This window comes from Raphanus sativus, chromosome 6, assembly GCF_000801105.2.
Source record: "Raphanus sativus cultivar WK10039 chromosome 6, ASM80110v3, whole genome shotgun sequence".
NCBI classification, from domain to species: domain Eukaryota; kingdom Viridiplantae; phylum Streptophyta; class Magnoliopsida; order Brassicales; family Brassicaceae; genus Raphanus; species Raphanus sativus.
Window position 1 is genome coordinate 29,939,382 of NC_079516.1, and position 22,144 is coordinate 29,961,525.

The 22,144-nt window shown below is 40.2% G+C and overlaps 2 protein-coding genes and 1 non-coding gene across 3 annotated transcripts; 1 reads left to right on the forward strand and 2 right to left on the reverse strand.

The window, feature by feature from the left end:
* The first annotated feature begins 878 nt into the window (after positions 1 to 878).
* LOC130495730 (uncharacterized) lies at positions 879 to 1,487 on the forward strand. Its single transcript, XM_056987222.1, has one exon. The coding sequence runs from the start codon at positions 879 to 881 to the stop codon at positions 1,485 to 1,487; it is 609 nt and encodes a 202-aa protein (XP_056843202.1).
* Positions 1,488 to 5,077: 3,590 nt separating this feature from the next.
* LOC108807636 (cation/H(+) antiporter 15) lies at positions 5,078 to 7,967 on the reverse strand. The gene is made up of 2 exons (XM_018579902.2): positions 7,570 to 7,967; positions 5,078 to 7,477 (listed from the first exon to the last, which is right to left on the reverse strand). Exons 1-2 carry the CDS (start codon positions 7,834 to 7,836, stop codon positions 5,225 to 5,227), a joined length of 2,520 nt encoding a protein of 839 aa, XP_018435404.2. The 5' UTR covers positions 7,837 to 7,967; the 3' UTR covers positions 5,078 to 5,224.
* A 5,795-nt stretch (positions 7,968 to 13,762) lies between these two features.
* Positions 13,763 to 13,869, reverse strand: LOC130497220 (small nucleolar RNA R71). The gene has a single exon (XR_008936230.1). It is a non-coding gene; the product is annotated as a small nucleolar RNA R71 (small nucleolar RNA).
* Between the last annotated feature and the right edge of the window lie 8,275 nt (positions 13,870 to 22,144).

A 22,144-nucleotide genomic window follows, 5' to 3' on the forward strand; every position in this document is an offset into this window, starting at 1 on the left:
TCAATTCAATACCTTATACACGAAGTGGCAAGAGGTTCTGTTACTAAAGTGGGGGTACTCTGTGATTGGAGGTAGACTATTTTACAAAGGCCACTTGGTACTATGTCGTTCATTGATTCACATACCGATAATACTTCGTGAGTACCATCATGGTGAAATGGGAGGACATTCAGTGATTCTTAAAACTATTAAACGCATTCAACAAATTTTTCATTGGCCGAAGATGAAGGATGATGTCAGGAAACACGTTGATGAATGTAACGTTTGTCAGACCCAGAAATATTCGACTTTGAGCCCTGTAGGTCTCTTACAACCAATTCCTTTACGCTCCCAGATTTGGTCTGAGATCTCTATGGACTTCATAGAAGGGTTACCAAAGTCCGAGGGGATTAACGTGAATCTTTGTGATAGTTGATCGCCTCATTAAATATGCACACTTCCTTGGTCTTAAACATCCTTTCACAGCAACAATGGTGGCTGAGAAATTCATCAAGGAAATAGTGCGTCTTCCTGGCTATCCAACGTCAAAAATATCAGACAGAGACCGCATCTTTTTGAGCAAATCCTGGCAAGAATGCTTCAAGCTAGCGGGCACAACTCTGAAATTCAGCACAGCTTACCCTCCACAAAGTGATGGTCAAACTGAGGTTGTGAATAGATGTTTGGAAGCTTATCTATGATGCTTCACTTCTTCGCATCCGAGATTATGGCATAAATATCTAGCTTGGGCCGCGTTCTGGTATAACAGATGGTTTCATACATCATTGAACACAACTCTATTCAATGTGGTGTTTGGACGTGATCCTCCTGAGTTATTGTGGTTTGAGGAAGAGTCAACAGCAAATAATGAGCTGGAATCATTACTCAAGACTAGAGACATGATACTACGTGATGCTAAAGAACACTTGATTAAAGCGCAGATAAATCACAAAGAAAGCACATCACAGAAACATTTCAGAGAGTTGCAGTTTGTCGTTGGCTATCTTGTGTTTCTAAAGCTCCTGCCTTATAGGCAAACGTCCTTGAGTAAAGCCTTTTTCCAGAAACTTGAACCAAAATTTTATGGGCCATTTAACGTTTTGGAACGCGTGGGTCAAGCTGTTTACAAACTGGAATTGCCAAGTTACTCGAAGATCCACCCGGTGTTCCATGTTTCCCAATTAAACCCCGTTTTAGGTCGTGGTCACAAGGTGAAAACCTTACCGGTTTTATTGGAGGAGAGCGAAGAATTTATCCTACAGCCAGAACACTTACAGGGTACTCGATACGACGCTGAAGGTCATCTTGAGGCTCTAGTGTGGAAGGGTTTACTGGTTCATGAGAGCTCATGGATTCGAGTGAAGGATATTGCACGTAAGTTTCCCACCTTTAAGCTTGGGGACAAGCTCAATATCACCAAGGGGATATTGATAAGAGCTGGAGATGCTATTATCGGAAGAGACTCTGAGATAATAAGAAGGGAGATAAGCAGTTGGAGGAGGAGATAAGAGCTGACCAAGACGCTGATGACGTGGAGAAGAAGTAACGGAATCTTACGCGGGAAATAAGAAGTTGTTAGTCTGTTATTGTGACAGGACTTTAGCAGATTAGATGAACATTATAAATAGTCTTGGGCTCTTGTATTGTAAAGTGGGCTTGTTGGTGAGCATTGTAATTGGGTCTCGAGGTGAATAACCTTTGAGACTAGACTGGATTCGATTGTAATTGAATTCAGATCGTTATATTGGAATAAAGAGTACTGTTCAGTATATCGAGTCTTAACAGGTTGCTAAGGCTATCACCGAGAGCGTAATTTCTGGTTCCCGTAAACAGTCGTACGTCGCTTCAGGATGTCCCGTTGGCTCCACCAGATGATACAAGAGGACGCACGAAACACTTAGCCCTCTCTGCTTTAAAGGTTCATGGCTTACGTCTCAAGCCTTGTTCGGAAGTCTTTGCACTTCTCTCTTCAAGTACCTACTGGTGCCATGTTTGTTTCGTCTGTCTTTTCAGTCTTAATGTTTTTTTTTGTCATCCAGTGTTAATGTTTTTTTGGTAATTTTGTCTTGGAACTTCTCCCTTTTTTTGTCCTTTTGGACTCTACTATATTGAAGTACTACTGGTTTTCCGGCGCTGCCCGCCGGTTTTTTTTAATATTAATATTACGCTGTTGATTTTATAATTTAAAACATTGTTAATATTATTTTAGAAAAAATGTATCAAAAGAAGTTGAAGCAAGTTGTTCGACTCAGGTGGAGTAACTGAGAAAGGAGGAGACGAGGATGATTCCGTCTCAGGAAAAGGAAGACCCCAAAAAAGCGAGGCAAGCACCTACAAGACATGGTAGGTTGGATGTAGGTTGGAAGATAGTTGGTTCTGTGCATTTGGTATGTGTTTCACCTACAGGTCTGAAGTGCCCACTTCAGGAACTTGTCTTCAGCACTTTGTTGCTATAGGGAAATCTGCGAAGTTACCTAGAGCACTGAAGTGACCACTTCATGAGAGATGCATCTTGCACATTGATGCTGTAGGAAAACTGTTAAGTTTGGGCTTTAGTTTTTCGAAGCCCATTAGTGCTAGGATTTCTAGGGCACAAGAGACCTCTATATATAAGTCTCTAACCTAGTTTTTCCTTAAGGCTATGCCCCAAATCAAGATCTGAGAAATCAAGAAGATCTAGAAAAGAGCAGAACAGAGAAAAGGGAAGACAAGAGAAACTCCACAAGATCTAGAGAGAGAGAGGCAAGCAAAAGGCTCAAAGGCAGTCATGAGAGATCTGTAGTCTGAGCAGAGGATAAGAAGGAGAGAAGAGAGAAGTAGTCAGAGAGTGAGAAGCTACCAAAGACAGGAGAAGAAACAAAGTTTGAGTCTTTGTGTTCTTAGAGTGTTTTGGTATTGTACTCTCCGTCTGTAATCTCCTTAGTCATTCTCGAAGAAGTGAGAAGTGACTGGAACTTGTAAGCTTTTCTTGTTAGTGGAAGTTGTGGGAGAGAGATCCCACCCCAGAAGTACCGTAAAGGAAATGGGTAAAAATCCTTGTGTCTTTAAATTTCTGCTATTCATCACAAAGATCCAAAGCTTTAACACTCAAAGGGTAGGGAATTTAGGTGTATGGGTAAACCTAACAAGGTGTATCATAACTAGCAAGTGATAGCTGTTGGGTGATACAAAGTCAGAAGTCAGATTTTTTCCCTAACATGAGCTCTATAGTTACTTGATTGTTGTGTCTTTGATGCAGATTATGGTGCCGTACAACTACATTGAATTCATAGTAAAAATCAACTGTCATATAAAAAAATCAGATTCCATTGAGCAGGATTGATGACATTGTAAAGAGAATCTTAAGGGTTAAATTTACATGGGACTCTTTGAGGAACCATTGGCTGATCTCACCTTTGCCCACCAGCTTGGTAGCAAGGTCTGTTGTTTGAGTTTATCTTCCGTTGCCATAACTATGAAACTGAATCAAAACATTTCTGCAATTTTTGATAGGAACTAGCTCCTCAAGCGTGAGGAAGTCCCTAGTGCTTCTCAAGAATGGTAAGAAGGGGGGGGGGAGGGGGGGGGGGGGGGGTAAACCGTTCTTTCCTCTGCCTAAGAAGACGAGAAAGATTCTTGTGGCAGGAGGGCACACTGATAACCAGGGTCCAAGCATTACGACCTGTTGGACCCGTTCAGTTACCGGTTGACCACAAAACCATACAAGTTGTAGACTTGTCCGGTTAGAAAGGGAATAAGTTTACTTTTTGAGTAGGAAAAATAAAGATATTAAAGGGCTCTCAACTTTGAACCAGCCTCGTTACTTGTATTGTCTCCAAAGTAAGCTCTTAAATCCCAAACGACGACTATACCGTTATGCTCATCCTAGTTATCACTTTCTTCATAAACCTGATTTGTTTCTTACTGTATCTTATCTAGCTTCCCTTACACTATACAGCTCAGGTTCCCCAGTGTAACGAATCAGACCAAACCTCTTTGTCTTCACCATGCCTCAAATGTGTGACCCAAAACCGATTACACAGCCTCGTTCTCACTTAGTTTCTTTCTTTGTCGTTAATGAAGGTTAGATATTTTAGGTTGTGAAGGTAAGAGGTCTTTGTTTCATGAGAGAGATCGATTATGTGTTTAATAATTTTTAAAAGGAGTCATCACAGAACTTGACGGCTGTTTACTTTTTTAAAACAAATTTAACATTGACTAATTACGGTCTTTAAATGGCTTAGTCAACATAAATTGGGAGTTAAAATGGCCAATATCAAAAAAAAAAAAAAAAAAAAAAAAAAATTGGCCAATATCAGAAGACTTAGGCCTAAACTTTAGTTTAAGGTTTTTTTTGGCTTTATTTTGAAAGTGCAAGGTTTTATGGCTGTTTTCTCCTTTTAATTGGTGACATGTGTTATTCTTGATTAAGTTTGAGTTATGAGTATAATTCAAAAAATATTAAAAATAATGAATTAGTTTTGAGTTTTTGAATTTGTGTTTTGATTTTAATGTGTTATAGTTGATTTAAAATTTTGAGTTATAAAACTAATTACTCAAATAAAAAAATCAACTTCAAGTAAAAGCTCCTGTATTAGAAGTTGAGTTTGCAATTTTTTGTCTTCTTCCATGGTTACTTTCTAATTTTTAGATTTTTATTATTTTTAATACATGGGCATGTATGTTCACATATGTTTTTCTGTCAAATAATACAATATATTTTTAAAAAGCATATAGTTATTTACAAGTTAGTTAAAGAATTTTATAAAAAAATTTCATATACATTATTTAAACAAACTTATTTCTCTGATCTTATTTTTTATTTATGTTTGGTAACTGTAATATTACAAACACTTCTATTATTATATATAGAGTTCAGGTATATTTCCTTGATTATTAATTTCTTAATTTTAATTTTTAATCTATTATTATTATCATTATATATTTCTTTAAAAAAAATAATACATACTGCAACTATTACATCAAATGTGTCAATCATTTAAAAATAATAATTCATTTTCTTACAACGAACTTACTACAAAAATCTACAGTTTATACCACATAATTTTATTGCAAATTACATCAAATTGTAATTTTTTTATAGTTCTAACTCTAATACTACATGTTTCAACTCTAGTACTACACATAATTTTTGGTAAACACCCAAATTTAGGGTGTCAGTCACTAAAATTGTACTAAAATAAATTTGTTAGGAAAAAAGAATATGAAAAATGAACAAGAAATACCAAAAATATCTCTATGTTGGCTATAGAGGATTTTCTATACCATATATAGCCTTTGGTTGTTCATGTGAGTGTACCGGACTATCAGGCAAATCTATGTCATCATCTAGTGCCCATGGCCCAACATACTGCTGAACCACAAGGACGGAGACAGTGGCTGCAAAGTCTGAAGAGGCAAGCAAATCTCCAATGGCACCAAGCTCAGGACATTCACTCCAATCAGTTAAACCAGCGGTGAGAGGAGACAACATTCCTTCTCCTCTTCCAACTATAAAAAGATCATGAGAACTATCCATTGATCTCACTGCTGCAACCGTCTTTTCTCCATTGCTAACCACTTTGTCGATATAAACAATTTTCTCGTACTCCGCATTTGCTGCTCTGAAGGTATTGACGTACTCATCATCAAGTTGTCTTTGCTTCTTAATGTCCAGATTCATCTTTCTGTCCGTCTCGTTTGTTGCCCTTGTCGAAGAGGCTTCTGTTACGTCTTCATCAGGAATAAAGTGTAACACGGTTAAGGTAATGCCCGGATGTTCAGCCATTCTCCAAGCATAAGCTAAAGCTTCTCTATCGTCTGGACCACCGAAAAACAGAACAGCAACTTTGAGTGAGATAGTGTTTGAGGTCAATCTTGTGGCACCATTGAGTCCTCTGTCAACAAGTATCCCAACGGAACAAGGCGAGTTTCCGAGTAGGTTTTGGTTAACTAAACGATAAGCTGGGTTGATTGCTTCCATTCCTCCATCCACCGTTTGTTGTTTGTGAAATGGTATGATTATAAAGGAAACACGTTTGTCCTCTGCTAAGCTACATATATCTTCGTGCATTGTTGAATAAGGAGAAATAGCAGTCAAGGGTTGAACAGCAACAAAGGCAGCATGTTGTTCATAATTCTCAAAGGCATTGATGATGTGATCTGATTGAGCTTGTGTTCTGTTAAGCGCTGGTTTTCCAGATTTCCGAGTGTTGTGAACAATCAGCATAGCAGATGCTCTACCAGTGAGCTCAACAAGATGGAGAACGTAGATGCATATGGGAGATCTCTTTGTAGGATGTGAAGCTTCAAGAAGATTGATTATAGTAGGAACGTTACGTGGTGTGTGGACGCATACCAGTACTCGAAGTTCACTGTCTGGCTTCGTTTGTTGGATTGTCCGTCTCTTGTACGAAACAGAACGTTTTACTGGTTTGTAAAGGACAGTTACGATAGGAGTTATGACTCCAGTCATAACCAAGGCTATAAGCACCATTGTAGCAAATGTCTCATCATCTAAAACTTTTTGGTCTTTGCCAACATTAAGGACTATCATTTCAACAAGACCTTTTGTGTTTAGTAGCAGTCCAAGAGTTATCCCTTCACGAACCGACATACCATGGAAAAAGGCAACAATGACAGTACCGATGACTTTTCCGGCACATGCAAGGAAGATAACGAGAAAGAGAGTTAACCAAGTGGCAGGGCCTTGGATGGCAGCTACATTAGTCTTAAGACCACTTATGGCAAAGAAGAGAGGTAACAGGAGACCAGAGACAAAATCTTCAAGTTTCTCGATGAGGGTAAGACCAAGAGGTCCATTGGGGATCACAAGACCAAATACAAAAGCCCCAAAGACTGAATGTGTTCCAATTGAATCTGTAATGAAACCTGAGATCATGACTCCTGTCAAGATAAGACAAATGTAGAACTCACTAAAGTTCTCGCCTTCAGGGGTTTTACGTATAATCCAAGAAATGCCTGGTCTCACAAGAAAGACGCAAATCGCAATGAAAGCTGCACTAGAGATCATAACCCAAAGAGAGGCAAATGAAGATTTTTCACTCTCTGCCAATGCGATTGCTAAAGCTAGGAGAATCCAAGCAAACATGTCATTTACCAAGGCTGCAGACATGGATATCCGACCAATCTCGGTATTGATGAGCTTGAGTTCAGCAAGAATCCTTGCAAGGACTGGAAATGCTGTTACAGATAGAGCTACACCGAGGAAGAGTATGTATGTGCCTTGCCCCAAATGGTCTTCTGATCTCTGCATTGAGAAAGAGAAAGCAGCACCGATGACGAATGGTATGACCATACCACCAAGTGCAATTGTTAGTGCTCGCTTCCCTGTCTTGCGTACCACCATAATGTCCATCTCAACACCCACCAGGAACAGAAAGTAAAGTAAACCAACATTAGCCATTGTTTCAAGGACCATCACACTTCTTTGAGGGAATATGGTGTTTGCGAATTTATCGTAGCGCCCAAGCACTGATGGCCCCAGAACGATTCCTCCCTGTAAATTAAGATCAGTGATATTGTTTTAGGCTAATATTGTCAGACTGATTAGCAAGAATCCCCGCAAAAAAAAATGTTTGGCATACTCACAAGGATCTCGGAGATAACACGAGGTTGGCGAAAGGGTTTGAGTACAAAGACAAAAAATCGAGTGACGACAACGACCAATGTAAGCTGAAGAACAAAGAGTGGCAGGGAGAAATCGAGAGGGTTGTCGCCTTGCCAAACTCCATTGGTGGTAATCATGCTTGGCGCGTAACATATTATTGAAGTTTCCGTGCTGTTTTCTTCAGCCATTTTTTTCCTGCAACTAGAATTTTTTGAAAGGTCTGTTCTGCTACATATGCACAAACACATGCATAGCCATATGCTCGAAGCAAATGGATTCAAAGTTGGTGGTATTCCGTATCATCCTCTCTGCTAAATGAGTCAAACAATAGTATTTTCAACTCTATTTTTGGCTCTCTCTTTTATTAGATCCACCCCAATTTTTCAGGTTTTTTTAATAATAAATTTTATTTATTAACCCGAGAACGGAATAAGTTTGATTACAAATATGATTTGAAAAAACTACCTCAAGTAAAAAAATTTCTAAATAGCTTCATTCAACTCAACCCTCCCGGCACGTTCTGCTAACTCGAATTCTAATTCCCTGAGAATTGAATACTGTTCTCAACCTTCAGCTCGAACCATAGAAATGTTAGAGTCACCTCGATTATGTCTACGAAGTAGGTAGTACCCAATAAACTTTTGATTTTTGTAATTGAACCATCACTTAAGCGCCAACGAATTGAAAGATATGGCCCAAAAAAACTAACCTAGAAAGAGGGCTTTGTAAAACCTGATTGCACAAAAACCTCCATAACAAACACCTCCATCGCGGACTAAGAGCGATTGCACAAACACCTCTAATACAAGCACAGATGAGAAAGAAAATGAGACTCAGTCAACCGCAACAATTTTAACCAGCTAAAGCTTTAAGACCTACAAAAAAATAGGGGGATGCACTACCATGAACAAATAAAAAGAAAAGGCCACATCACTGGAATGTGCATCAACGCTGAAAAGTATCACTGAAGATCAAGAGAATCCCGCAGACAAACTCAAAGTTCCCATAACCTACGCCAATATCTGTCTTCGAGAACCGAGAACGGTTACTTCATACCACCAAAGATTAAATATGTTGACATCGGAACAACCAACACAACCATAGGCGAGAGCTAAAACCCAGTGGACCTTGTTGACAAAGACATAACGGAGAGGATGAGAACAAGCGTCAGGAAGAGGAAGAGAAAAGGGGAGGAGCTCGCCGCACCACCTCGGGAACCGCAATGGATGACATCACCAACACCGCAACACAGGGAACAATCATGGACCACCACTGCACGCAACTGACATGTGCCGCCACCGTTGGCTTAGCCGATCTTCGAGTTGAAGAACCTCTGAAGCACCCCTAGCGAAGGTATACAATCGCAACTCACCAAGACACCACGACAAGTCCACATACTGCAATCGACGTCTCAATCCCTCAAACCACTCAACTGAACACTAACCGGATCTGAAGCAAGGCAGATTTACCACCTCCCTCAAACGAATTAATATTTTCAGGTTTTTTAGTTTCTCAAATTAATTAATATTTTTTTTTAATTATATGTTTTCCTTTCTCAGATAATCAAATAATTTGTTCAAAGTTAGGGAAAATATGAATAATTGTGGTAAATTATAGATAGTTAAGTTGTGTATTTTTAGTGTGACTAGAACTTCTATATTAATAACTAGGGAAGTCCGCACTTCACACTGGATTTGATATTTGTCAAATGTATTTTTAAGTTTGTTTTCAAATTTATGGGATTGTGTTCATCTTTGGTTCAGACCAGTTTTTCATATGATTTGTTTGAGAGTCGCAATTTGCGTTGCAGAGATTATGGGTTATTGCATTGTTATATGTACAATGATGGTATGGGTTTATTGTATTAATCCAAACTTTACAACAATTAGTTTTAATGCCTAAGTTGTAATCTGGAGTTGGTATTTGTTAAAATTCAAATTTTTATTTTCTAAATACTACTTCCTAACCATGAGATAACATAATTAGTTCTTAAATTATGAAAATTAATTTTATAATCTACTTTGAGTAATAATATATGTCATACCGATTTTGCTTAATTATGAAAACACAAATATATATTTGTAACTAGGGTCGGTCTACGCTACGCGCAGAATATAATGTACATGTGATGTATGAAACTATAAAATTGTATCAAGGTTCTTAAGAATGTTTATGTGTAAAAGTTATATGTAGCTTATTATTTTGTTATTTAAAGATTTTAAAATTATTATTAAATTTAGCCGCTTTCTTTTTGATGTGAAGATAATAATATTATAATTCTTTAACTTAGAAGATTAACTATTCTGAATTATATAAATAAATTTTGTATACGATTCAAGTATAACTTTTTTCTAAATAACAAATTCTTGTAAAAGTTTATCTTATTGTTACATATTTTGAAACGGTCATTATATAATTATGATCAATTTTTTTAGTGTTTATAATAAGTCTGATATTCTCAAGATCATTAACCTGTTGGGAAGAGATCAGAAGCGCGTTTATAAACTACTTTTTCGATGATACTCATTACTGGGATGTGAGAATAAAAATCTCCACATTTAGCCAGGACACTCGAGATACTTTTAAAATTGCTTGGAGAAGATTTGAAAATCTCCAGAAAGAATGCCCCCATCATGAATACTCGGAACCCCATTTGATTAACTCCTTCTACAGAGGTGTTAGCTTACACTACCAAGCTATTCTCGACACAGCGAGTGAAGGGAGCTTTAGATCACGAACCCCTTGAAGAATGAGATACGCAATATGCAGAGAAATCTTGAGTATCAAGGCCAACGTTCAGCATCGCTCGACACAGTTGATACTGAGTCGACCGACAGAACTCCCAGCGAAACGACCGACGCACAAGTTGTAGCATCGATCGATACAGAATCCTTGGCAGATCAAGATCAGCAGATTCAAAACCAGCAAGATGAAGAACAACATGAAGAACTACCTGAGCATTCAAGATTTGATTTCTATAAGCATCAGTTAGACATGGAAAATTTGGACAGAAGGTTGCAAATCATCAAAACAGATTTAGCAAAGATATATCCTCGATGGACAAGATCATATGATGCCACAAGAAGCTTCACTGCTGCTGAGTCCAAAGATGAGGGAAATGTTTGCCTACCAGCAAACAACAACCCCCACTGCACCCCATGAGTCACTCACATACCACAGTCAAGCTAAATGACTATAACAAAGCGCTGAGTGGGAGGCAACCCACTATTAGGTTTTCTTTAATTTTCCTTTATTTTATTATTTTTCATTTTTTCTTTTATTTTTCGGATTTATTTTGCAGTTTTTATTAGATCCAAGTAGAATGATGATTCCGTCAACCGACATTTACCATTCATATCACTCGACACCACACAACCATTACTAACGATCGACGTACACCACTACGAATCGATCGACACCTTGTCGATCAGGTTTATTCATTCTAACTTGTTATATTTACTAATTATGATTTATTTTCTTTACCTCACCACCGGCTGTGTTACACTGGGACAGTGTAATTTAAGTCTGGGGGGGAGTTTACTAATATGTGTTTTTTATTTTGGTTTTTATTCAAATTGTTTTTCAAAATTATTTTCCGCATGAGTATTAAATAGGAACATTTATATAGATTTATATTTGATTGTCTGACCACTCTTTAGCACCATTCTAGAATATTGATTGCAGATAGTACTGAAGATGCTAAAGTGGATCGACATGTCATCTATATTCACTAGCTAAGATTGTTTGAAGGAACCAAAGCTGACCTCCTACACTAATACTGACTTATTTGCTTATCTTAGGGCTTGGAAATCACTGGATCGGAATCCTCTTACAAGTCTGGAAGGTAAAAAGTCTGTGTGTTTCTGGTTCCCTTCCTTCTCTCTCTTCAGCGTCTCAAGATCTAAGTTTATGTTATAAAAGATTGAAATGATTTCTTGAGAGGCAGAGGGGTAGGAGCGTCTCCTGCGACCCCAGTATTCTAAATTTCAAGGATGATCACACATTGTGGTAACGAGGGATAGGTAAATTACCAAAGACCCCATTATTCGCGACACTTTGTCAAAAATGTATGAGTTACGATGCAAATGTCAATGAGATGGACTAGATGACCTTTGTGGCATCGAAACCTGTTGAAATTGAAACTAATAAGAGATTGAGAGAAGAGAGATGAGGGGAGAAAGGGATCAGAGAAGACTACATGTGTGTTCAGATACTTGTTAGAGTTGAATCCATGTGTCCTTTGATCGATACTCCCAAGGTAAAGCCTGCACTTTTATTTTATGTTAAGAAATGAGGTTAGTAGTAGAGGGGAATGCCAGATGAGATTTGCTAAGTTGTTGACTAGATGAGTTTGGTTGCTAAGCTAGGATAAGGCATAATGAACTTCTGTGATTAGGATGTTTAGACATGGATTGTAAACCCATAGATTGATGACTTCAATATTTTGAATCTTTGAGTTCCTGCTGTTTTCAAACCTTTTCCAAGGACTACTGTTTTTGCTTGAGGACAAGCAAAGGAGTAAGTCTGGGGGAGTTGATATACCATGGATTTTACCCATTTTTAACCATGGTATACTAGTATTTTATTATATATTTAATCTGTTTTCTAGCCTGTTAGGTATGTTTTCAGGTTCAGGAGCATTTCGTGAGAAAGTGATTGTTTTGGAGCATTTTGGAGTACAAGAGATGATATACCCGAGTTGACCATTCAAGACCAAGTCGGAAGTCAACATTGTGATTATAATCGATCGATACTCGTCCAGAGTTGTCGATCGATGTAGCTGAGAAGATCCGCGTACTAGAAGATTATAATCGATCAATACACATCAGTGTTGTCGATCGATGTCGAGGACGAAATGGTTTAGCCGACTACTTCACCAAGACTTCACCAAATTACGAGATTGCCCCTGACGAGTTTTTAACATAATGGAAATGCTTAAATATTCATGCTAAGTGTTTTTTCACGGCAACTTCGAAAGAAGCAAGCTTTTGTCAACTCAAGAGAAAAACAGAGAGTGTGAGAGAGAGTCTAGAGTTTTATATTGTTTTGAGAGATTGGAGAGATTTCTCATCTCCTTTTGTATTTCTACTTATTTATATCTATGCAATTCTTTCATCTATCCATTGTCATGAATGGCTTAGCTATGTCTGAGTAGTCTACTTGTTAGATCTAAGGTTTAAATAGGTTTGTGGGATTAGCCCCAAACTGATTGCACCATATGCTTGTTCTAGATTAGCTAACTAGAATATAGATCACTAGGATCTTTGATTATCTTGAATTATCCATTTGAGCTAGCTTGTCTCCCGTTGAGAAGAGAGACAGCCCTCCTTGAGACCTAGTGTTCATTATCGGCTCGCGCCTAGGCATATCTAGAAGCCGTCGATCGATATCCCAACAGGTGAATCGATCGCCGAGCGAAAGGTGTATCGATCATATCTCAAAAGGATATCGATCGACTCTTTTTCTGTGTCAACATACGACAGTTGAGGCCAGAGATCTAGATTATTTAACCAGTGATACATCACTTGAGCTAAGCGGCTGAGATCTATAGTATCATGCAAGCAACTTGTTAAAGCATTTATAGAAATTATAATCTCCATTCCTGAATAAAAGCCCTATGTCTAGCACTCTTTATCACATTTAAACAACCCATCATATTATTAGTTAGAGCAACTACCTTGCTCATTTTAGGAATTGTTACTTTTATTTCCATCATATAAACAACCTTCACCTAGGATTGATTAGTAGATTTTATTTAATTGGTTCCCTAGCTCCTCGTGATTCGATCCCTAAGTACTACAGCTGTACCTCTTATTTGAGAGAGTAAGCTCTACTGGGTAATTTGAGCACTATCACTCTGCCATTGTTCCACCACTCTGCACCAGGCAGGACTTCGAGATCAAGCCTGCTCTGATTGATCTGGTGCAAAGAAAAGTGTTCTCTGGTCTCTCTACAGAAATTCCAATGGAGCATATTGAGAATTTCGAAAAAGTCTGCAGTTTCACTCGTGCGAATGGTGTTCCACCAGACTACATCAAGTGCATGATATTCCCATTCTCTCTTGACGGAAAAGCTGCACGGTGGTTAAACTCCCTCCCTACCGGCTCTCTCACTTCATGGGAACAGGTCCGATCAGCGTTCCTCAACCATTTCTACTCTAAGGCGAGAACAGCTACATTGAGGAACAAGATCACCTCATTCAGACAGCTCCATGATGGGCATTTTTGTGATGCATGGGAGCGCTTCAATGACTACCGCAGAGAGTGCCCTCACCATGGCTTTGATGATGATTACCTCTTGGGCATTTTTTATGATGGAGTAGACTGGAAATACCAAAGTGCTCTAAATGGTGCGAGCAAAGGAGATTTCATGACTCAGACCACTCATGGAGCGTTTGAGTTGATTGAGGCTGCTAGTTCTGCTAATGAGAACAATGAGAGCGATCGCTCCAAGGTAGTGAACAGTGTTGGAACCCGAAAATTGATGAGCTAAAAGCTAAGGTCGATCAGCTACTACAGAACAACCAGGCACAAGGATCTGGGTATCAGAACACCATCCCGCAGAGCAATCAGCAAGCTGTTCCAGACGCGAGTGCTCCGACTGCAGGGAACAATCCGCCAGATGATCTGAAAAATTTGAACATTATGATGCAGCAGATGCTCCAGAGCCAGCAACTTCAGGTCAAGGCACTGAATCAGGTTACCACAGACATCAACACCAGGATGGACAGCATGTTCACCGAGCTGAATTCAAAATATGATACTGTGAGCAACCACATAAAGAGGATTGATGTTCAGCTTGCTCAAACTGCTGAAACTGTTAAAAGACAGCAAGAGATCATTCGTGGAAAAAGTGTGATGAATCCTAGGGTTGAGCACTGTAATGCAACCGAGCAGAAACGTGAGAAATCTGAGGAAAAACAAGCGGAACAACTGTTCGCAGAGACTGTTCTGGGAGCAGAACAGAGAACAGAGCAGTCTGCTAGCTCTAGAGTGACTGTTCCTACGACTGCTCCCGCGACTGCTCCCGCGACTGCTCCTGCGACTGCTCCCGCTCCCGACGGATCTACTGATATTCCACCAGTGCAAGTCTATGTTCCTAAGGTTCCCTATCCGATTCCACCTAGACACCTGAAGGTGTTGCCTAAGGTTGATGACCCTGGAAAATTTGTTTTTCCATGTTCCATTGCTGGAGTAGAATTTGAGGAAGCTCTTTGGGACTCTCGATCTTGTGTGAATCTTGTCTCAAAGGCGATTGTAAATAAGTTGGGCATTTCTGATGTTGAGCCTTCTAAGGTGACTCTGACTTTTACAAACTCTTCCAGAGCAGTTCCTTATGGCACCATTCGCAACCTTCCTGTCCAAGTTGGGACTGTGTTCTCCATACTGAATTTCAGGTTGTTGAGATGAACAAGGATCATGAGATGCCCTTGATCTTAGGAAGGACATTTATGGCTACAGTGGGAGCAATCGTTGATATGCCTAATAAGAGAGTCTCCTTCTCCCACATCAACAAGAATGTCTTCTATCAGACTGTTTCCACCAGATTTCAGAAACTACACGCCTCTTGCATCTCAGTGTTCAGTGGAGAAAAGCTGAAGGTTGTTCCAAGGAAGGAACTTGGTAAAAACAGTGAGATCAAGGAAGTCCTGGATGGAGATCCTCACACTGATACCCATACACTCAGTGGGAATGCTAAGGCGAATGTAAAAGTCCAGAAGAAAAGGGCCAGGAGAGATTCTACCATGACTTTGATACCTTGCATGTGTGATGAGAAATCCATTGAATATGAGGTAAAGTGCAAGGGTACCTCTAAACCTTTCTCCAAGGTCAGAATTATTCTCACAGATGAGCTGAAAAAGAAAGGAGAAGCTGCTGTGAAAGGGTTGTTGAGCAGAGTTTTGAAGCTGAACATGTCTGATTGTGAAGCTTGTTTTGGAACAAGCCCTCATGCTCAATCCGACTGATCCATGTCACCAAGTCAAGCTAGTGACTTTAACCAAGCGCTTGGTGGGAGGCAACCCACTGGTAAGTGTAAATATAACTTGGTTTTGTTTTTGTTTGCTTATTTTCGTTTTAGTTTATTGAGTTTCAAGTCAAAAAGCAGAAAAATTCATACTTCGAAAAATTCTGGGTTGCAGAAACGGAGCTCCTTCTTCTGCAGGAGCCAAGAACAACAGCCCAGGTGAAAATCTGGCGACAGAACACCCAGAATTTTTCGGAGCACCCACTCCAGGTAAGTATCTCGACCAAAAAAAATTGTAAATTCTTGTTTTCACCTTCTCTCTGATTTATTTTCACACCGAGGCGTTGTGAAGTAAGTCTGGGGGAGGGTCTTCGTCGTTTACTAACTAATTTCTTTCTTTTGTTTTTCTCTTGAGTCAGTTTGAGTCAGTTTTAGGATTGAGTCAGTCAAAAATTTGTGAGAATTAAGACCTTATTACGTGTTGATCACTAACCACCTCGTGCTTTAGTTATCTTATTCAGTGACCTTAGCAGTGGCGAAAGACACACATGTGGACCTGGAACACCCTGACATTTCTCACTTGATTCTCCAGAAGTTCTCAGCCGATCAGGTTACACTGGGTAGACTCAACTCCACCTAACTTTAACCTAATCTTGAGTGAAATTCTTCTTGTTATGGGCACTAGATCAGGGAAATGAGAACTACACTCAGGACTTCTTATCCTTTATATCCATCTTATTGTTCCTGAGTGGCTAGCTCATCTTTAGCTAGTTCCCACCCTGCGCCTTAGCCTTTATTCCACCTTCATGCATTTGTTTTTCAGTGTTATATGTGCAGATATGTGCAAAAAGGTCGGAGAGGAAAGGATCGACGCAGCCTCTTACTCGTTAATGCTGCGCAGATTCAGTCAGAAGGAAAACAAACAGATTAAGGGAGCAACTACTCCATAACCAATGAGCTGTGCAAGAACAAGGGTGGAGAACCAGAATTATTTGGATCAGAAGAACCACCAGTGGCAATCCAAACATCACATGTTACCTCCTTCTTCGTCACCCTACCATCTTTGTTATTAAAAAAAAAAAAGTCTATCTTCCATATTATTTAGCATATGGTGATGGAGAAGGAGAAGAATTCAGGATACACGAGCCATTGGGAAGGTCGAGCAGAAGAGTAGGTATCAATATAAAGGGATGAGGAGCAAAAAAATGAGCGGAGCAGTCTGATGATTGTTCCCGAACGAAAAGAACAGTCGCTCCTGAGATAGCAAAACGAGTAAGGGGCTGTGGACATCAATGGAGCCGTCCTCTCACGACTATTTTGCGCGATATCCTGCATCCACTACGAAAAATTGGTAGCCCCTAAACACTCTTTAGCTCCACCATAAAATTAGCCTGTTCCACACCTAGCCCGTCTACCCTGAATAGTGCCTGTGATGAGAAGATAACGCTGCTCTTAAATGAATGTAGGGAGTTGTGTCTCGATAGTGTTGCTTTTTCAGGTTTGAGATGTAGAGTATGGAGCCGATTTTTGAACAGCGGTCAGTGGGGTTCTGGTAAGGGTGTGTTGTCCTAGTTTACTGCTTGTATGGTTCAGAGATTCATGGTTAAGGTATGGTTGCTGAGAATAAGAGAGTTCCCACACTTTCAAACCTTTCTCCTTGTTCTTGATACATGTTCTTGTTCGAGGACAAACAAGGATCTAAGTCTGGGGGAATTGATATATGGTGTTTTATATATACATCATTGTATATATGTTTTCTAATTGGTTTTCAAGTCTTTATCGAGTCTTTCTAGTCTTTATCGAGTCTTTCTAGTCCTTTTCGAGTCATTACAGGTCTGGAGTTGCACTGGATGGGAGATGGACCTATTGGAACAAAAGAGGTAGAAATCAGTTCAGTTTGGTGATTTTCACGTAGAACAGTCTGATGACTGTTCCCGATCAAGCGGAACAAGCAGACAGAGTGATCCCGAGGTTGTTCCCGACGAATAAGGAAAATACAACATCTCGAGATTTGCCCTAATTACCTTGTTTTTCTCTCCCAGACGCCTGTGGCTTTGGTATATCTTATTTTTCTATTACTCTTTATCATTCTACGCTTTCTGAGACAAAAGAAACCATTGGAGACTTTTAGGATTATTGGATTTTCTTATTTTAAAGGGAGAAGGCTTCATCTCTCTCTCTCCATAGAGAAGATCATCTGAACCCTTTGTATTCTACTCTGTTCTTATGCAATTTATTTCAGGAATTATGTCTTTGATTTCTTGCATCATGATCGAGTAGTGACCTTGCTCGCCTAGGGTTTTTAAGGTGTTGAGACATGAGCTAAACATAGATAAGCGATTTCATAATTGTTCTCCATTCATACTGTTCTTACTGCTTTCATTAATCTGATCACTTGATGTTAGATCTAAAGTTCATCACCTAGTTAACCGCTTAGGAGATAACTTGACATGTATTGAATGAGCTTAATATCCCTAATCAGCAAAAGTAGATATTAGGGTAGTAAGTGAACTGATCGGACCTGTTCTCTAAGGCTTGCAATCGATTCTCATCCCAACGACAGTTAGGTGGTGAGATCGATTTGCAAAGCGATCACTGCCACGACAGTGGAGTGTTCTAGCTGAGTGATCCGAGTTCTAGAAAGCACTTCATCGCGCTTGAATAATTGTTTGGCTCCAATTCAACACCCAATGAAATACCCTAGGCTAGCTCCTTGTTAAATTGAATCAATCTCGTGTTTTTACTTGTTTACTATTGTCACTTTTAAAACCAAAATCGTATCTCCTTCTTAGCTTGATTTCGGAACTCATAGAACTAGAGTGTAGACTGGTCCTCTGGATTTGAATCTCAAGTACTACAATTGCAATTGTTAACTTGGCAGTAGCAAGGATTCATTTTTAGTGTATCAAGGACAGCAGAAGCGTACAGTGGACTTCAATGGAAAGATTGACTCTGTTTTCAACAATCTGAACACTAGGATAGACACCATTTGTACTCAAGTTAGAAAACTTGAGACACAAATTGTCCAAACTGAAGACTCTATCAGGAGAATTGGAACTTCTAAGGAAGTAGGAGAAGGACGCATGAAACACCACGTGAATGTCATCATAGATGATGATTTCTGGCAAGTGGTGAAGCATGAAAAGCTTCAAGAAGGAGATTTCGAAGTGGAAAGTTCACTAAGTTTCGGAGGATCACAATGGTGTCGAGCGACACCAGCTAGTCCACATCGATCGACACAATCGATGTCATTTCCAGATACGACTGTAGATTGCAACGCGGTTAGGATTTTGACACATGTTGAATTCATGGCTTCGCATCCACATCCACCCACCCCCATCTACGAAGATATCGACCGACGAGAAGAGTCACTCATCGATCGACACAAAGATGAGACACGCATCGATCGACCCTTTTCTCCACATATCGATCGACACGCACCTCTCACATACCGACTGCAACTACCATCGATTGACAGCAACCGAATTAATGCACTCCAACCCACACTGAAACCACCAGCTGACCCTGCAGAGACTACTAGTAACCCTTCAGACACTACATAAACATCAGAGGGAACTGACGGAAGAAGGTTAAGGAGTAGAAAGGAAAAAACTCCTAAGAACCTAAAGAGGGAAGCTAATGAGAAGGAGATAGATGGTTTCACTAAGAGAGTTATCAGAATCCCACTAGAGAAACCCTTTGAGGAGGTTTACTTCACAAGTAGATTGTGGATATTCTTCAGAGAGACAACAGAGACTGAAAATGACATTAGGAGAATGTTTGACAATGTCAGAGAATATATGAGGAAGAGGATCCCATTGAAGAAGAAGAGTGATCCTGGGAAGCTTGCAATACCCTGTGTAGTAAAGGGGATTGAGTTTCCTCATGCACTATGTGACACTGGTTCTTCAGTCAGCATCTTACCAAAGGTTATGGCAGACCATCTGGGTCTGAAAGTAGAGCATTCACCAGAGATCTTCACATTTGAGGACTACACTCAGAAAAAATCTGGAGGCTTGATCAGAGACCTGGAAGTGCAGATTGGTAATGTCATTGTCCCAGTGGATTTTCATGTCCTAGATATCAAGTTAAATTGGAACTCTTCCCTCTTACTTGGAAGAGCATTTCTGACTACAGTTGGAGCTGTATGTTACATGAACACCAACAGGATGTGCTTGACTATGATAGATCCAGATATCCACTACGACCCTGTCAAACTTGGAAAACCACCAGCCAAAACCATGGAAAAAAAAGATGATCTTGGTATCATTGTAGTTTGTCATTGTGAAGTAGAGTATGAGACAGAGTACTCGGGATCAATCGACAACCTCACTACATCATCGATCGACACCAGCAAACAAGACGATTACTCAGTAAGAAGTTGGGCAGATAGCGGATTTCATGAAAGTTTTGCAGTAGATACAGCCAGATCTTCCCACAGTGGAAACCATATTGAAGAATATGATGAAGATTATTGGGAAGAAAGAGCTTGGGAAAACTACATGGAGAATGATAGATTTGCAAATCGTTTCCCAAAATCGATCGACATCCACCGCCCACCATCGATCGATTATCTACTTCACCCAGCAAAACGACATCGTCCATCGATCGACATCGCCAGCATCATATCGATCGATATTGACTCATACGACATAAAGGATCAAATCAAAATTTCACCGATTAGGGAAACAAATGGGTTTATAAAGTTGTCAACATCAACCACGAAAATTCTAACTACAACAACATATACCCAGCAGCTTCCAGCAACTAGCAACATCACCATGGAGGACTGCAACATCAAGAACAATCGATCCAACCATGCAGCTAGACGATCATCATCGATCGCCATCACCACTGCACCACCGATTGATTCCTTTACCAGAGCTCAATCTCGATTTCATAATTCATATGATATCAGGAATGTTTCACTAACACCTGATGAATTTGGTATTTTCAGGGACAGAGATGGCTTTGCAAGAGCCATGGATGGAAGAGTTCTGCACATATCCAGAGAAGACATAGCAGACATCCTTCAAGTTGCCAATGGACCAGACAACCTGTACACACAGCAACGTAGCCATCCAGACATCCTAGCTCACGTCCAAGACAACCACCACGCCACCATGAGAGAGGATACAGTTCCTCAAAGTTTTGGTCAACATGGGAACTCACCATCGATCGATATTGTTTCATCACCATCGATCGACGGCGAGTTATCCAGATCGATCGAAAGCGCAAGAGTCAGATCGACCGATAGACGTCTTGAGTTTGGACGACGTGCCTTTGATACCAACGGATCCACGAGATTCAAATGGGAAGAGAGGGAAAAATTTGGTGTCCACAGAGATGAATTTGGACATGCTAGGGGAGTTGATGGTGAAATCATCCCTTTCACCAAGGAGCACATAAGAAGAATCCTGGAGAGAGTATCTCTTTTTCAGAAGAATTGCTTACGCCTTCCAGAACATGCACACCCTTACCATGCATACAGACCAGCACCAGTACCCTACAGCAAGGAGGAGATAGATGATATGGTGACTGATGTGTGGGGAGCTCAGGCTCACCTGGAGGAAGAATTCCGCACACTGGTGGAAGATACCTTCCAGCCTTTGGATCGCAATTATGAAGCTCTCCAAAGTGATATGGTAGTGCTAAGAATGGAAATTGAGAGCATTAGAACCATGCTTGAGAAGGAAGCCACACCACCAATATCGATCGACACAGAACCAGCACCATCGATCGACATCGGCAAGACTACATCCAATGACCAACCAGAATGTTCATCACCTAAAAGAGATGAATGGGAGATTGCTTACATCAATACACGGATTGGAGACGTCTACAGCCCTCTCAACAACAATGTCGAATGGTTAAGCAAGAGGATTGATCTTCTACAGAAAGAGTTGGCAACAATTCGCGAGAAATGTGAGACTCAGAATGCTACGGTTCCGTCGATCGACACACAGTCTTCACCATCGATCGACACAAGGTTCGCAGAAATGGAGGATATGATGAAGTCATATGAGGAAAGGCACAATAACTACAGTTCATCTATCATGCGATACTTGGATACACTGTCACAACTGTTGAACGAGTTGCAACAAGACATTGGCATAGTTCAAGACCATCTTGGTCTTTGTGGCAGAAACGCGAGATCGATCGACAGGCCTAGACCCACATCCATCGACATCGAGCAACAACCAGCGCACACAGCATGCACATCAGCAGAACTTGATCAGATCAAACATGAGCTATACGAAGCTATAGATGCTATGGAAGAAAGGCTCAACGGGAGATGTGATGACATTGACGACCCTCTCAACGAAAGAGTGACCAACTTGTGCAGAGCTACTGGTCTATTGAAGAATGAGATACGTGTTATGCAGAGAACTCTTGAGTACCAAGGACAACGTTCAGAATCGATCGACACAGTTACCACTGTTGGGGAAAATATCCAGACATAAGTTTTCTCCAGCTTCCGGATAGGTCCTCGACTTCCGGACCCTTGCTCGAGAAGGAACCAGGGACTAACCCCTGCCTTAGGTCTGACCCCCTAGATCGGACCGACCCCTTGGAGCAAAATAGAAGTTT